The 19,195-nt window shown below is 34.7% G+C and overlaps 1 protein-coding gene across 1 annotated transcript; it reads right to left on the bottom strand.

Moving 5' to 3' along the window:
• Positions 1-708: 708 nt before the first annotated feature.
• On the bottom strand, positions 709-4,216 carry cdx4 (caudal type homeobox 4). The gene is made up of 3 exons (NM_131109.4): positions 3,581-4,216; positions 1,688-1,833; positions 709-1,585 (listed from the first exon to the last, which is right to left on the bottom strand). Exons 1-3 carry the CDS (start codon positions 4,014-4,016, stop codon positions 1,355-1,357), a joined length of 813 nt encoding a protein of 270 aa, NP_571184.2. The 5' UTR covers positions 4,017-4,216; the 3' UTR covers positions 709-1,354.
• Between the last annotated feature and the right edge of the window lie 14,979 nt (positions 4,217-19,195).

Below are 19,195 nucleotides of genomic sequence, written 5' to 3' on the forward strand. Positions count from 1 at the left end.
AGACGGACAAAAATATTTTGTCAAAGTTCATAAAGCTTATTGACAAAGTTTACCATTTATTTCTGAGTATTTCATGTTTCTGCGTTTATCCCCTTTTAAGGAATAGCCTATGTACGTTTATTAGTTTACCTAAAAAAATCATTAATTAGTCATGACAGCATAAGTTTTGTCATTGTAACTTGTTAAACAAAGTTAATAATGTTCTTCTAACTTAGTTTTATAAGTTACGCAAGCTGTTTAAAGTCAGTTTAACATAGGCCTATATGTTCAATTAATAGGCTCAAATTAATTCGATTCAGCTAAAAATTTAAGGCAACCCGGTTTTTTAATAGCGAAAAACTTATTTTTCCGACAGATGTTTTTGTTGTTGTTGTTTTTTTTTTTTTGAAACCCGTTTTTAAAGTTCTGTGGCAATTTGAACAATTTATTTATTTTAATTTTTTCTTATTCCTTTTGTCTTTATTATTTAAATTAATTATAAATGAAAATCTATTTGGGTTGTAATACGTACACAATATGATCTAATTGTTACAGTCCAATATTAAAATGTCTAATGCAAATTAAACAGAACATATCCGAGTTAATAGCTTAAATCAAATTTCTCAGCTCTAAACCAGCTGAAATGTGTTTTACAGGCTGCGTGTAAAACTATAGGTTAGGTGGCTTAAATATAGTGCTGCCAAATAAAACTTCCAACTACTGTAGATATGCTATTGCCATTTGTTTAATGATACATGAAGACACAATAAAAGTTATTGCAAAACATTTATTTACACATTGCTGAAATCAAACGTTATACCCGTATCTGGTATGTGACACCTGCACATCACCCCTGTGAAAAGAAAGTGAACGACGTGCGCTTTGGACACAAACTGGCGCATAAAACAGCCTGACATCGCAGGTCATTGGTTTTCACAGACAATAAAAGTTTAACAGTTCCAGGGTAAGGATCATTACACGTCCCATGAAACTCCGTACCTGTAGTTCTCATTTTATATACAAACAAACATTTAGATACACTCACCACATACAGAAAAAAGATATTTATATCTTATTCGAGAAAACACAAACCATTAAAATAGCCTATTTAGTCTCTGGATCAGACGAACAAGGTTTTTGTAGTTTTTTTTTCTTAATTTTAAAAACTATTCTATTAAAACAATATTTGAAGAGCCTCCAGCATTTCGTCGCATTTCAGACGTGATTCTTCGGTTGTAATCCACAACCCACGCCTCTTATTTATTTATTCATTCATTTATTCATTAATAGTTTGTAATCCTTTTTGACCACGTTTGGTTCTGTCCTTTCAGCGTGTTGGAGTGCTCAGTTAAAGTTGGATGATCCAAGTTCGAGTTCACTGAGTGACAGTAACTTGCTGTATGTTCCTCATGGACGGCAAGGCGTTCATTTGTGCTGGATACAGAGAACCGTGTATATCTGAAGGACTCAGTGACCCTGGTACCGGTAGAGGACTGACGGAGCCTGGGTCGCTGTGCACTGACCCTCCGCTTCCGTCAGACTGACCCAATTTCTTTTTGATTAATTTCCTTTCCTTAGCTCTGCGGTTCTGAAACCAGATCTTAACCTGTAAGGGGGACAAGATAAAGCATTAGAGAACCAACATTTATGTTTTCAACAAGTGAGATTATTTGAAAAGTAAAAATATGAATGAAAAAGATATATTTACCTGTCTCTCTGAAAGCCCGAGGTTTACAGCAAGTTCGGATTTTCTTCTGATTGTGATATAGCGATTAAAATGAAACTCTTTCTCCAGCTCTAGCCTTTGGTGATCTGTGTATACCACTCGGTATTTCTCCTTCGTTCTCGTTTTGCCTGAAAATAAAACCAATAGTCATGAAAAAATTTGCGCAAAACGAAGAAATCGTTGCGAAAGGCATACATAAGTCCATACTTGCTGAGACAGAAAGAATAAGCAAAAAAATAATCACCAAGCAACATAGCAAATAAAAAAAATTGCAATGCCATAATTTATATATAATGTAATTAATATAATTAACCTAATCATTTATTGTTGCATTCACAATTAAATAATTATGTATCGTTGCATTAGCAATTGAATCATTAATCACTGCTGATTTCAGAATAACTGTACCAATAACTTCTTTAGCTATAATTCATAAAAACTCTTAAATATTCGGTCAATAGCAGCCTACTATAAACCAAGATCACATCTCCCGATATGCAAATTGAGCTTCTGATCTTCTTTGCTGAGATTTTTTTGACAAACTGCAGAACAAAGAGATGCAAAGACTTTACCCAAATGCCATTGATGTGTTAAGAGACAACATACGTCCTACAAAGAATTACCAGGAGATAACATCAAAAATCCTTTCCTCAAACCAAGAGCAGGCTGCACTTGTTTGATATGCATCCAACCTCGAAAATAAAACTATATAAATATAAATGTTTTAATATTAAGTTTAGCGGCAAACTCAGTGAAAGCTTGATGAAGCAAACTACAAATGTTTTACTGAATGTTTAATTTCCAAAACATTACTTTAAAAAAAGCACAACTGAACACACAAAGTTGTCTTTTACAGTTAGGACGTGTGACTCTGTAAGCAGTTGTTTTCTTTAAGATATTTTAGTCTGTGCGCCGGAGACAGCAGAAATTTATATGCTGTGAAATTTGTCGCTCTTTGAGGTAATATAACCCTCAAGAACAGAGACAGAGGAAGACGAGCTGCTGCATATCAAAGTGAAAAAGGTGTTGAAAGAAGTCGCCGCCTGAATATGACAGATAACCCTCAAAACCTGAGACAATGTAACAGGAAAGTAGACCTCACATCTTGTTTACGGGAGTCGCAAATTAGCATTACAAGTGACCCTGGCGCCAATTCCCAACACCTTCATTTTGTGAAGCATTTTCCCATGCGATTTTTTTCAAACATTCTCGGGAAATAAACTGATATAAAAATATCAGAATTAGTGAGAGCATTAGAAATGTTATGTGAAGCTTGGCATGCGTAAAACTATTTAAAATGGCATGCAGTTTTGTCAGATGTTCAATTAGGCCTGCCTGATACAATGTTAATATTTTTCCCCATGTTGCATTTTGCACAATTTGTGTATATAAAATATCAAAGCAAAATTTTAAAAACTATTACATTAATTACACTATTTATTTTTTTCGGTATACAATTAGAGTAAATTTAGATTAACCCTCTAAGTGCTGTCTGAAATTTCCTTCTAAAAGGAGCGTTTTTCTCAACATATTTACTGGAATACACTAAAAATACTCAGAGGAAAATTCCAGCATTTAGAGTTTTTAGCATCTGAACTCTTCATATATAATATAAACTTTTGTCATTATATATATATATATATATATATATATATATATATATATATATATATATATATATATATATATATATATAGCAAGGAAACATGTCTGTCATTTTGAACTTTCATTTTTCCAATCACTGACTTCAACACCTTCCAATTTTCGCAATTTACATGTTGTAACTTTATAATTATCCACTGTGCTGAGCCTTTTTGCGGTCTGTCAGACATTTCGGCCTTGTTATGCTACAGAAAAGACATTTATTGGCCTTACCGGTTGATGACGACTGGACGGTTTTGCTCATCCACTGATAGGAATTACGCCTTTCTCTCTCTGGGGATAGTTGGGCCACAGGAATATTTTCAGGTGGCGGAGGAAGAACCGCCGATCCAGGGCCGTGCATGGTGTTATAATCGGGCGAGCAATAGGAAACTGGTCCCGGAGATGAATTGCTCATAGGTGCAGAAATAGAATTTGGAGGTCCGAGGCTGTAGGCGCCCCAGTCCTCTCTCGGAGCGCCATAAGGAGCGCCCCATGCCCCTGCCGACTGTGCGTGTGTCTCCATATTGGGCACATGATGGTATCCTGTAAAATCTGAATACTGAGGTGTGGAAACAAAGTTCTGTGGTGGAAGACTGATGCCAGATCGACGAACCGCTCCTTGGTGATACATGCTTGCCTCTTTCTCCAAAAGGTATCCAACGTACATGATTTGGAAGAAACCCCTAAAATAACTTTTTTTAAGGCAACATGCCAGCCATGCATCAAGCCAAATATCACTTGGATCCAAGGCCCGACTCAAAAACTTTTTCTTCAATACTATTTATCTGGAAGTGTAATAGTCCAAAAGGAGCTCCGGGTCACGCGACGTAGTCCTTGACGTGCTTCAATCAAACATGATGTGAGTCTGTTGTCAAGGTGGTGGTGGCAAAGGTATAACCAAGCCCTCCTGACGTCAGCCGCGACTTCAAAACCTTTAGATTTGCATTCAAATGAGCAGCCAATAACACCACCAAGACACTCACAGACTCCCCTAGCGCTTGATTCTTGCATCACCCCAGACTTAGATGCACCCCAAAAAAACCCTGCAGTTTTTAGTGATTCCCAGTAACATCGACTCTATAGTTCAGGAACGAACACACAGCTCTAGAGCAGCTTCAAACAAATTTTGATTTGACTGCATTTCACAGCTGACACTCAAAATGAGTTTTCATTCGATTTGAAAGGTGTAGGTTTACCTCATAAACGACAATAATCATAATAATAATAATAATAATAATAATAATAATAATAATAATAATAATAATAATAAACGACTAAAAAGTAACTTTGATTATACCTTATTTAATTTTATAAATAATATATTTGAATATTAATGCATTTTATTATATAATTATAATTTTTATTTGCATTTATTTTGCACAATATAACAGAAATATTATCATTTAACCTTTGCTGAAGTGATAATCATTAGAGATATTATACACTTTGTAGCTACTTAATATTAATAATGATACTTTTATATGACAATTAATCTATAATTACAAAGTAATCTTTATAGCATTTATTAGCACAAGTATAACATTAATAACTGAATTTTTATTGTTGTGTTAATCATAGTCAATGTAAAATTAATAATCACAAATTAATTGACTATAAGTAGGCTTTTTACTTTGTAAATATAAATGATATTTATTGTTTACAACTTTATTGGCACACGTGATAACATTTTACAAGAATTGTACTTTTGATTTGATCGTTAAAGTCGTATTAAATTACTAAAGTTAAATATTTCAAAATAAATTGTTTTAAAATAATAGGCTATTACCAAAAATTCAATTGGTTTACTATAAATGTACTTTTATCGTTAATGACTTGCATATAAGCAAAATTTATTGGCACACAAATGACAACACTTTTTTTATCAGTAAAAAAACGAATTAAGTATTATTTAATGTTTAAATTTCTATAAAACATGTATCGTACCAAGATAATTACATCTAATGTAACAAGCACAAGTGCACAAGTATAACGACGACAACAAGTGTGATATTAACAGAGCTGAACTTTACAGATGAAGATTGTCCATAAAGTGGTGTTATTAGTGACGTGCTCACGTGCAGGCAGCGTCATCCAGCAATTAATGGTCGCTTGATGTTTTACATGCTCTCGTCTCTCTAATGAAGCTCAACCTGTGGATATGGGAACGTCCCATCTGCATAGTACCCATGCCACTTTCTCGCCTTCAGACTCCGTGCGTATTTGTTAAAGGACACTCTTGTAAAAGAGGTGCAAAGCGGGCGAAGGTGTCTTGAAGTAAGGCAAACTTTTCACATTCCGCATCCCTCACACCATGACACTCTCGGGTCACACTTCACAGCTAATTCCGGTTTATGGAAATGCGGGCTCTCACCTACAGTACCAACGCGACGACAGTGTGTCGTACGTGTCGCCATGTAGTCGAAACATTTAACGAGTTGTTAATTCATTTTATCGCGACGTTTCTGAGGCATTTTATTCATTAACATACGCAGACAGTAGCTTGTTCAGGCTCGCCTCAGATGTTGGGACAGAAAGGACAGCGGGCTACATGAAGTCAGCGTGTTTGACTTGCAGTGAGCTGTAAAATTGGGGTAAATCAATGTACGAATTATAATAGACATACATACATTTAATAGCATCATTTTAATACAAATGACTTGACTTTATTACAAAGATCTGTGCAAATTATGATATAATCAGATTATGGATAACATTTTTTTTTCTTCCAAAAAGTTTAGAACCAAAAAAAAAAAAGAATTTAAAGGAACATGGAAACAAAAAACACATACAATTCAAATGTCAATGGTCACAGGACACAATCTTATTTCCATTTGTATTTATGATTGATATAATGTTGCTATATACATTTTGTTAAGGGTTACGGATCAAAAATCAACACACACACACATATATATATATATATATACATGATGGTTCATTCCGCTGTGGCGACCCCAGATTAATAAAAGGGACTAAAGGACTAATAAAGGGACTAAAGGAAAATGAATGAATATACACACACACACACATATATACACACACACACACACACACACACACACACACACACACACACATATATATATATATATATATATATATATATATATATATATATATATATATATATATATATATATATATGTGTGTGTGTGTGTGTATATAGTTGAAGTCAGAATTACTGGCCCCGCTTTGAATTTTTTTGTTATTAAATATTTACCCAATGATGTTTAACAGTGCAAGGAAATTTTCACAGTAGGTCTGATAATATTTTTTCTTCTGGAGAAAGTCTTATTTGTTTTATTTCGGCTAAAATAAAAGCACTTTTAACATTTTTTCAAACAATTTTAAGGTCAAAGTTATTAGCCCCTTTATATATTTTTTCCATAGTCTACAAAACAAACCATCATTGACCATCCGCCGCTGAGACTGCAGCTCTGCACAAGACGTTTTGCTAGCAGAGAAATGGAAATGGTCGTGCCCAACTAAGTCTGGTTTCTCTCTAGGTTTTTTTCTTAACTTTCGCCAATTGGTGAAGTTTTTTTTTTTCCACGCCTCTGTAGCCACTGGCTTGCGCGGTTCGGGGTCTGTAGAGCTACACATCGATGGATTAGCTCTTCAGTTTTTGGACTCTCAGTAGTGATTATTAAACCACACTGAACTGAGCTGAACTAAACTGAACTTAAACTCTGAAAATTGAACGGATACTGTTTCAATTTACTATGATCTTTTTATGTGAAGCTGCTTTGACACAATCTACATTGTAAAAGTGCTGTACAAATAAAGGTGAATTGAATTGAATCGTTATAAAACAACTTGCCTAATTACCCTAACCTGCCTAGTTAACCCAATTAACCTAAGCTTTTAAATGTCACTTTAAGCTGTATAGAAGTGTCTTAAAAAATATCTAGTAAAATATTATTTACTGTCAATATGGCTAATAATTCTGACCGTAACTGTGTGTGTGTGTGTGTGTGTGTGTATAAAATTAAAACATTACATTTCTTCAACCATTTACCCCAGTATGGAGACATTTTATAGGCTTGTTGTCTCAAGGAAAGTGTCAGTACTTGAAGGTAGCGGGAAAAAGTCTTGTTTATCTAAGTTATATATATTCAAAAGTTGTTGAAAACTTTCTAATTCATTATCAGTAGTGATGAGGCAGAAGGATGTTATGCCTTGCACACTCTATTGTTTAAATTTTAGATCTAGTTTTGCTGGTTTAAATTGAATATCATGTTTAACCCATCTTAATATCTAGCTTCTTTTTCACTTTTAGGATTCTTTAATTATTTGTACCAAATTTCAAAAGGGTCTTTGTCAGGAAATTCAATTTATGCAATTCTGTATGTTGGAAATTCTTTCCACTTTGCACAGTATTTGTCATTGCACTAATATACTGTGTCTAAGATGTGCTGCCTTATAATAATCATCTAATGATGGTAGACCTCTACCACCCTGATCTTTAGGAAGTTGTATGGTGTTAAATTGGACTAGACTAACAAATGTTGACATTTTTCAGTGCACAGAGTATTATCATTTTAATAAAACATATTTAAAAGTGCCAAACCAATTTAAATGTTCAAAAGCCAAATGGCAGACAGCATTTGAGCTTAAACTTACTAGATTACATGACCCTTAAAACTATTTTATATATAATGTGGTCCCACTTTTTATTAAGTGGCCTTAACTACTAGAGCTGCTCGATTTTTGGAAAAATCATAATCATGATTATTTTGGTCATAACTGTAATCACCATTATTCAAAACGATTATCAGTTGAAGTCAAAATTAGTAGCTCTCCTAAGATGTTTTTAAAATAAATATTTCCCAAATTATGTTTAACAGAGTAAGGAATTTTAACAGTATTTCCTCTAATATTTTTTTTTTCTGGAGAAAGTGTTTTTTGTTTTATTTTGCCTGAAATAAAAGCAGGTTTAAATATTTTGAAACATATGTTAAGGTAAATATTATAAGCCCCCTTAAGCAATATATTTTTGAGTGTCTGCAGAAGAAACTACTGTTAAACAATGACTTGCCTAATTACCCTAATTAAGCCTTTGAATCTGAATGGTTGTATTTTGAAAAATATCTAGTAAAGTATTATGTAGTCAAAGCAAAGATAAAATAAATTAGTTATTAGAAATGAGTGATTAAAACTATTATGTTCAGAAATAAGTTGAAAAAAATCTTCTTTCCATTAAACAGAAATTAGGGAGGAAAAGGTTAGCTAATATTCAGGAGGGCTAATAATTCTGACTTAAACTGCATTTATACAGCTATTTCCACTCTGCAAAGAAAAGAGAAAAGATAAAGAAAAGAGAAAAAAATACAATAGAATAAAAATATGAAACAAACTGTGCTTTAAGCATCTTCACGGTAAGAAAAAACACTTCAGGTACAAAAGTCCTTCAGTCAAGAGCAGTGAGGGATTTTCTCCTTTTGTTGTTTGATTAACAGGCGGCAGCAGGAATATTGCGTGCTGTCACTTTAATGGGTTCTCTTTCACATGTCTTTTGATTCTCAACTCTTTTGTTTATTACACAAATGAGGGTTAATATGAATAATCACTAAGCGCCGCATTTTAACACTTACGTTAAGATGACTTTAAATGTGTGCGCTCTGCTCGTCTCAGTGTGCGAATAAGACTGAATGCTGATCGCATGCTGCTGAAAAAGTCAGATTTTGGTGACACTTGCTGAAAATACTCAAGACAGCACTAGATACTATTTGCACAGCCATTTAAAAACTACAGTAAAGTTAGAAATCACAGCATTTAATGTGGCATCTGGGTACAAGACACTAAATATGTACAGTATGTTTAACATTTTTACTCCATTTGCTCTTTGCAATTCTAATGTAATCACAGCATTGTGCAAAAGACTAAATACACCCCTATTTACAACAAACATAAACTTAAAGCTGTGCACAACTGTAAACAATATTGCAGTACATATTGGAGCTGAACCTACACCATACATAGGTCTGTAAATCAATTATGTAAATGTTCAATTTAGAAGACATTATCTTGAAATAAAGATTTTAAATTGTTTTATATTTGCTTAACAAATTTTGACAACTAGTTCAACATTTTTGTATGTAATGACTCAAGTAATGAAATGAGGACTATTCACTTTATGGAAAGACTATTCAGCATTCACAAGTTTAGCCTATTTTGACTCACATGACAAGCAAATGATAATGTTATAAAACAGCAGAGTTCTATGAAAGCAGCTGATGCATGTCCAAAAGCATTTGCAATTTGTTGTAAGGAATGAGAAACTGCTACTGTGATGTGCACAAATGACTAATTGTTTTGGGAAATGCATTAACTGTTGTGCAAATGTAAATAGTGTAGTGAGAAATGCACCAAAGCCACTGAGAAAAACTGTAAATGCAACCAAAGTGTGTACTTTTTCAAAATCAAGGGTGAACATTTTCCATTGTCTTCCACAAAACTTATTGACATATGGTTAATGGTCAGTTTAACAGAAAGTGTATAATGTTTTTTAATGCTAATAATATTTTATTAATTTTATAATATTTAAAATAATTCATTAGTATTTTGTGGCTGCAATGTGATTTTAAACATATAAATGTTAAATGACTCATGCATATTAAAATGTCAATGAATGATTCTTATTTTAAATATGCCTGAAAAAAAATTGTTTTACTAAATGATATTTTAGTGTCTGTCTTCTGCAAATCATGGTAAAATGTATGACAGTCATAATTAAAAAAAAAAAAGCTGAATAGATAAAGATAAACAGGATATGTCTTGTAATGTATAAAAAATTCTACCTATCATGCATGATTTTACAGTTAACTTTCTTTAATATTGTCTGATTAAAAACAAGACATGCACATTATCATTTTCAACTCTAACTTTTTAAAATCCATTTTTATCTAAATTTTCATTCATTTTTTTTCTGTAAACCAGTGTGTCATATTTATTTTAAAGACAATCCTTGATCCAGTTATTTAAGTATATTAACTGAACTGCTTGCCTATCCTAAAATAATTTTAACTTGCAGTTTGTTCACTTTAAAAGACAGCCAGTCATTATAGTCATCATAGATCTTCCCATGTCTAAATGATAGCGTGAGCTTTACAAAAGTAGGACAGCTTTTGGCAGATTTGTGATGGTGCACAGATAAAACATTAATGCTTTCAGTCATTTTTATGCCACAACCTTTGTAAAGTCAATATGTCAAAACAATATTTAATGCGATTTTTATGCGATAATGACTGACCTTTGAACACAGTAAGGAACTGCATTTCCCTTGAACTGCTGTCTCAGGCACAGCAGGATCAAACATTAAAACAGTGCTTTACAGATTGTAACAAATATATTTGCTACAGTTTCATCAATACGTCAACAACATATTTAGAGCTATTTCATCTATGGAAAGCAACATAAGATTTTATCAAATTAGCTATATCTCTACTGTAAAAACAAACATAAACAAACAAACAACACATCAACTTAAAGTGCTTTTCTGGAAATGGAAACATATTTATAGTCGACTATGGGGCTAATTAATTAACCCCACAAACTGCTAAAGGCCTTGAATCTGAGGTAATAAGGCAAATAAGAAATAGGTATGCTTTAACCACTTTATTAGCTTATAATCTCTAAGAAATGCTTTGTATGAGTGTATAATATTATTTATAAAACATTATTAGTCTATGAGATAATGAACACATCCTATTTTTACGGTCTGACACATCCACGGTCGTCAATTCAGGCAAATAAAACATTAATCAAAATGATACCTGTTAAAAGTGTGTATGACCATTAAAGTTGTTGTTTTCCATATATTTACTAGTCAAGACAATTGCTGAATACACTATGATAGCCTAAACGAGTTTGGCGTTAACATTACTTTGTATTAGATGTTTTCAACAAGCCGTCGTTTCAATGCGGCTTCAAACAAAAACATTTGAACATGTAGCCATATGTAAACACATATTTTTGTCTCAAATGATATGGATGAATGTTGCATATTGAATTTTGGGCTAATAATGGTCATATATCTTACCACAAGAACCTGCAGGCCGTGTTGTGTTCAGTGAGAAGTAGTTGATGATGCAGGTGTACGCAGTGAAGGATTCACAGACTGGCAGTACAGCGGCGCCGTCTGCTGGTCAATCTGCTGCAACTGCGACTCAGCCTGAATACAAAAGTTGTTGCTGGATGGACACATAATTTATTTTTCTTTCTTTCATCAGCACAACAACACGTTTTCCCTTTTCACCCTTTCCTGTTTTTAAGTTTAAATTAAAAATGATGCTCAGCTTTCATTATAAATTAACGAGCACTATTACTGAATGGCCACTAGAGGACAGTATTCACCAGCACATGTTTGTTTACGTCCGCTATCTATCTATCTATCTATCTATCTATCTATCTATCTATCTATCTATCTATCTATCTATCTATCTATCTATCTATCTATCTATCTATCTATCTATCTATCTATCTATCTATCTATCTATCTATCTATCTATCTATCTATCTATCTATCTATCTATTTCTCTGTCTGTCCGTCTGTCTTGTCTGTCGTCACCATAGAGTCTCTTCTAGTCTTTGCTTAAAAACATGCACATAATTTTTAGAGAATGGGCAGAGCTTTTTTGTGCTTTTATTTTAGATGGTTAGAAAGCTCTTTGTTTGACTGATTTACAGCTTTCTTGGAAACTTGAAAAACAAAAACATGTGTGTCGCAAATGTATTATGGTTTGGGGTTTGATTGTGCTTTTTCTTTTCCTTTTACAGTTTTTCTCAGTGGCTTTAGTGCATTTCTCAGAACACTATTTACAACAGTAAATAGTGTTGCACAACACCTAATGCATTTCTCAAAACATTCATTCATTCATTTATTCATTTTATTTTCGGCTTAGTCCCTTTATTATTCCGGGATCACCACAGCAGAATGAACCACCAACATATCCAGCACATTTTTACGCCGCGGATGCCCTTTCAAACGCAACCCATCTTTGGAAACATCCACACACAATTATTCACATTCATCCTACGGAAACCGAAGCACCCGGAGAGAACCCACGCGAACGTAAAGAGAACATGCAAACTCCACACAGAAACGCCAAGTGACCCAGGCTAGGCTCGAACTAGCAACCTTCTTGCGCACCACTGCGTAGCCTTTTTCAAAACAATTAGTACAAACTGCAAAACCTAGTTGATAAACTGCAAAAGCATGCCACTTTAACCTACAACATACAAAGGTCTGCAAATCATTCATGAAATTGTTCAATTCAGAAGACATTTTCAGGAAAAAAAAAGATTTAAAATTTTTATAAAATTTGCTAGACAGATTTTGACAACTAGTTCAACATTTTTGTATGTAATGACTCAAGTAAAGAAATGAGGACTATTCACTTTATATGGAAGGACTATTCATCATTCACAAGTTTAGTTAATTTTGACTGAGATGACATGCTATGAATCAGCAGAGAGTTGTATGAAAGCAGCTGATGCATGTCCAAAAGAATTTGCAATTTGTTGTAAGGAATGAGAAACTGCTACTGTGATGTGCACAAATGACTAATTGTTTTGAGAAATGCATTAACTGTTGTGCAAATGTAAACAGTGTAGTGAGAAATACACCAAAGCCACTGAGAAAAACTGTAGATGGTTTTGATTAAATGTAATACAGTATATCAGAAAAACAGACAGACAGACAGACAAATAAACAGAGAGAGATAGACAGATATACAGATAGATAGAAAGACAGCAAGACAAACAGATACAATGCATCTGGAAAGTATTCACAGCGCTTCACTTTTTCGACATTTATTATGTTACAGCCTTGATTCCAAAATGGATCAAATTCATTAATTTCCTTAAAATTCTACACACAATACCCCATAATGACAATATGAAAAATTATTTCACAGACAGACAGACAGACAGATAGATAGATAATTAGATAGATAGATAGATAGATAGATAGATAGATAGATAGATAGATAGATAGATAGATAGATAGATAGATAGATAGATAGATAGATAGATAGATAGATAGATGGATGGATGGATAGACAGACTATGGCATATGGATATGAATATACTATGGCAATAGTTTGGATAACAGTTTAATTTTGTGTCTATGTGCAATATATATCCAGTTCAGATAAATTTACACAAGGGCATCTGCTGCGTAAAACATATAGATAAGTTGGTGGTTCATTCCGCTGTGGCAAGCCATTAAAAAAGGAACTAAGCTGAAAAGAAAATGAATGAATGAGATCTTAAAAGACAGCATAGGAGGGCTATGAAAGCAGCATGCATGAGTTTTATAGTTGAGATCCTATTTGTTTGGTCCAAATGGAGCATTTTCTCTCTCTTTTTTTTCTAGACACAACCACAGACCCTCATCACTTCAGTGGATTTACTCAAACCAAATGAAAGGTTCTCCAAATTCTCCCAACATTCACACCAGTTTCTCATTACCATTCATCATTTACAAGCTCATTGTCAGTAATCCCAGTAATCTTGTTTTTCTTTACAACAAAAACCAAGAAAATATTTGTTGTTGTTTTTTGTTCCATTAAATAGTACAGTATCCACATTTGCTTCAATACTTAAGCACTTTTGCATCCAAAGTTCCTTAGATCAGATGTTTCTGAATAGTTTTCGATCTTAGAATACTTGACAGATTATAAATAGTCCATTTTTAGTCACTGGATCCCTGTGGGGACGAAAAAAGAATTTACTTTGATCTAAAGGCCAAAGTTTAAGACAACTATTTTTAAGACAAACATTCTGTGTGATTTGCTCAGAACTCTTTGACCCTGCCCTTGGGCGTCGTGGGAGTTTATTACCATATTTTGGGGCTAAATGTATTTTTGGTGCTACCTTTATGGGAAAAGGTGGACAAAAGCTATAATCTGTGGTGAATGAAGTCCTGCTCATTGTCTCCACTGTAGGTGAGAGGTACGGATGTGGTTCCCTATCCCAATCCAACCATTCCCTGCAGTCTATCCATGGAGCCGAGCGTGGGAAGTGAGGCGGAGGGGAAGACGGCTCCATTAATGGCAATTGTACGGAGGAAGGAGAATGGGGTATGATAGGATTTCAAGGCATTCTGTTTTGTCACTGATTGCAGGAATGAGTTTTGGCAGACTCCCAAAGGTCCCAGTGTAGTGTAGCACCTCTGTTTTAGTGATTAATGAAGCATCTTGCCACCGGGGGGGCTGTTTTCTTTGGGAGGGGACTCTGGAAGTGGCAATGTAAGGATTTGCACATTGTTGAGCAAGAAAAACAAAATGAGCACAACAGGAGAGCGATGGCCTTTAATTAGACGCACACGTGATGTTTTTCTCAGGTGTTAATTTTAGCAGATTCCATTATGAACATGAAGTTATAGGATGTCTACAATTCATGATTCTGGACCAGTTTATGACATTGAGTTTATTACACTTTCAGATTTAATAAATGTTTGGCTACTTTTGTTTAATTTATAGTTCAAATGTAAAATACATAATTTCCCCTTTATTTATTTTAAAATTGCCGTTGCTTGTTTACTGCAGTAACTTTTTCAATGTCACACAATCTTTCAAAAATTCGAATACACTTATTTGCTGCTCTGTGACAATTTCTTATTGATATTGATAATGGTTTTGTATACATAGCTATTATACGTTTATAGTTTATAGACTGTCTTACATTATATAATTTATTATGTCTTAACTGACACTTTTGATTAAAAGAATCCCTCCCGAATTAAAAGTATTACAACAGCATCAAAAAATGTGGTTAGCACAGCAAGAAGGTCACTGGTTCGAGTCCTTGCTGGGTCAGTTGGCGTTTCTGTGTGGAGTTTGCATGTTCTACCCGTGTTCACATGGGTTTTCTTCGGGTGCTCTGGTTTTCCTCACAGTCCAAAGACAAACATTGTGTAAACAAATTTGGCCTAAATGTATGAGTGTGTTTGTAAACGAGAGAGTATGTGGATGTTTCTCAGTACTGGGTTGCGAATGGAACAGCATCCGCTGCATAAAACATATGCCATATAGTTGACGGTTCATTCTACTGTGGCTACCCTGATAAGTAAGGCACTAAGCCAAAGGAAAATGAATGAATTTCTGGGTATGTAATGTAATGTATATTTATATAGCGCATATGTCATGTATGGCCATACACTCAAAGTGCTACACAATCATGAGGGAGGTCTCTCCACACCCCCACTAGTGCACCAGTGTGCAGCATCAACTTGGATGATGCGACGGCAGCCACAGGACACCACACTGCCACACAGCAGCTATTAGGGGATTTGAGAGACAGAAATAGAACCAATTTGGTAGATAGGTAGGATTAGGAGGCCATGATGGGAAAGGGCCCCTGGAGGGAATATTGGCCAGGACACCGTGGGTTATACCCCTACTTTAAAAAAAAAAAGCTATGGGATTTTTAATGACCACAGACAGTCAGGACCTCGGTTTAAAGTCTCATCCGAAAGACGGCGCTCACTGACAGTATAGTGTCCCGTTCTCTTTTACTGGAGCATTAGGACTTACACAGAGGTTGAGCGCCCTCTGCTGGCCTCACTAACACCACTTCCAACAGCAACCTTTTTCCCAATGTAGTCTCCCATCCAGGTACTGACCAAGCTCAGCCCTATAGCTTCAGTGAGTGAGTGGTCTTGGGCTGCAGGGTGATATGGCATGTTGCATGATTTATTTATGTCCCTGAAAATCAGTTTCAGAGGGCAAATATTATCCCTCAACCCTTTAACAGGCATTGTAACTACCTGGTTGACCTTTTATCCATAGGTTATCATTATCATAGGTTATCATAATATTTATCAGAGTGTATGTGTGTCAGTATATTATTCAATCCAAGAAGTGGGCCAATTTTTTTTTTTTCAAGTCGTGCACGTTAAAGGGTTAATAGGAAAACAATAAGAACATAATTCCAAAATAAGATTAAATAAATATATATATATAAAGGTCTCCATAACACCGTATTTATGACATACATATAACATGTACTGCATACTAATTTTGTCACAGTCAATTCCATAACTAGATTAAATAAATATATAGAAATATTTATAACACTCTATTTTTAGCCCTATCATAGTCATAGTATCATAGTCATTGCAAAAACATAATATAATAACTAGTTATTACCAGGTAATAATTGATCCCTGACTCCATGCCCGAACCTTAACATACACCTTAACCATAGTTACATCACGTTACCAAGTACTTTCCAACGTAATTACACTGTTAGTACACATACTGTAAAATGACCAAAATATTACTGAAAGAGATAGTTCACTCCAAAATTAACATTTCCTCATAATTTCCTTACACTTTGAAGTTCTTTCTTCTGTTAAGATCAAAACAAGCTATTCTTAAGAATGTTGTGAGAAGAAGCAGCTATTGACACCAATAGTAGGAACCAAAAACACTATGGATCTTCAATCTTCAGTATACCTTTTCTTTGAAATCAACAGAAGAAAGAAAATGAAACAGCTTAAGAACCAATGGGCAAAGAATACATTTCATTTTCAAAGTATTCAGCTCCCAGTACTGGATTGCAGCTGGAAGGGCATCTGCTGTGTAAAAACATATGCCGGAATAGTTGGTGGTTCATTCTGTTGTGGCAAACCCTGATAAATAAGGGACTAAGCAAGTTTATTTATATAGCACATTTCATACACAGTGACAATTGAACAGAAATAAATACCAGTGTATCATATTTTCTCACTTTACTCTGGGACTTCCCCATTCTGGTGATCAACCCCTCCACCCTTGCTCTGTGAACTTTTTCACTACCTATTATTCTATTGGATTGTTAAGGAAAAGGAATGAATGAGTAAATTCAGAGTATTAATTCTTGGGTGAACTATCCCTTTAATGCAACTGGTTATTAAGTACTGTGTCATGGTTAATAAATTGAGCTATAATATGCATAACCACTGCGCAGTAATAATCGTGATCATTTACAACAAAGGAAATTAAGACGTCTGTTTAGCGGCAGAGTGTGTACTGTGTGTACTTCCTTTGAGTGTGGAAAAAACATAAGAGGTGTGCGTGAATGCCACATTTGTGCTTGCAGCCAGAATATGATGACCCCTAACCATCCAAACATCCTTCCCTTGTTTGTTTCTAACTCTTATTCCTAAATCAGTTTACATGTAACACGACTTTAATTAGCAAGCCAATAAAACACCATCAGTCCAGCGAGTGAGCTGTAAACACTCTATTTGCAATGTGATAAGCAGCAACAGTCACCTTTAGCATTGGAGTGAGGGCAGTGTTGGCTCTTAGGAAGTTGAATGTTTGTTGGGCTGAAGTGATGGGAATGATGGAGAAGCCCTTCCTCTTCTTGGTCAGCGAGGTATTGTCCGGGTGACAGACAGACTGCCGTCACATCGCCCCGTTCAGGAAATCTGTCTCTGTGGCCAAGGAACAGGAGGAAGAGCGCACAGATGACACATAGCACAACCATCTCCATCAAGAATGTTAGGCCAACACTGTAGACTGTTAGTTTAAATAAAGCAAATTACTGTTCCCCCATGATAATTAACCATAGTGTTTTGGTACATTGACTTAGCCCATTAGACCTGGAATTAATTTGGTACATCATTGACTGGTCCATTTGTATAACCACAGTTTTATGTTCAATCCACTTAAATTTGTAAAAACTAATGAATTAACTTAATTCCATCATGTTGCCCCCAACACAAATTGATATGGTGGAACCCAGCATTTTTTTACAGTGTATGTTAACCTCAAATTAACCACAGTTTTGCAACACCAACCATTGTTTTACTATGGTATTTGTAGTAAATCTTGCAAGTACAAATACAAATGTAAATACAATTGTAAATACAAATGCAAGTGAATGGCTTAAAAAACATGGTTACTAGAATTCTACTTTAGGAAAAACACGGTTAATTTGTAAGGGTTGCCTTAAGATGAGTTCATTCATGAGTTCAATGAAACTACAAATGTGAAATATTAAAAAAAAAAAATTTCATTCTTTAATTTTCCTTTTGTTAAGTTCCGAATTTTCCCAGAGATGGGTTGCGGTTGGAAGGGTATCCGCTGCATAAAACATGTGCTAGATAAATTGGCGGTTCATTCCGCTGTGGCGACCCCAGATTAATAAAGGGACTAAGCTGAAAAGAAAATAAATGAGTGAATGAATTAATTAATGAATAGTTCCTGATTTATCAGGGGTCGCCACAGTGGAATGAACCGCCAACTACTCTGGCATATGTTTTACGCAGCTGATGCCCTTCCTGCTGCAACCCAGACAGTACTATGCCAGGAAAATAAGTGATTTTGTTGTATCTAACCCATATCTTGTGTCAAAGGGATTAGGTAGATTTACTAATTTAACTAATCAAAAATAATTTAGAATGAGCAAGCATAGGCATAGCCATCTAAAAGTATTAGTCATTTACCTCTGTTTAATAATCAAGACTGATGAGAGTGCGACCGTGAGGGACATCATCGGCGATTCTTCTGAGCGACATGAGCATCCAAATGAACAAACGTAATAGTTACAAGTGAAGACAAAAGGTTCAAACATTTATCCAAATTATATATTGATATAATCTTCTTAACATTTTATAATTGGAGTTAGATAAAATGGAAGATAAATATACTATTATTTTAAACCCCATATTAAATTGGAGTCAGATTTGAGTTAAAGTTAACTGAAACAACATTGTGCACTGGAAAGGCCGAACACGCAGTGAACCTTCATCCACCAGTGGACACCTTCATTGGGCCAACCGAGTGGACCTTACAGCGGACCGAATTGAAGATTCATTGAAGATTACCAATACAACCACATTTTCAGGGT

This window comes from Danio rerio, chromosome 14 (assembly GCF_052040795.2).
Source record: "Danio rerio strain M-AB ecotype USA chromosome 14, GRCz13ab, whole genome shotgun sequence".
NCBI classification, from domain to species: domain Eukaryota; kingdom Metazoa; phylum Chordata; class Actinopteri; order Cypriniformes; family Danionidae; genus Danio; species Danio rerio.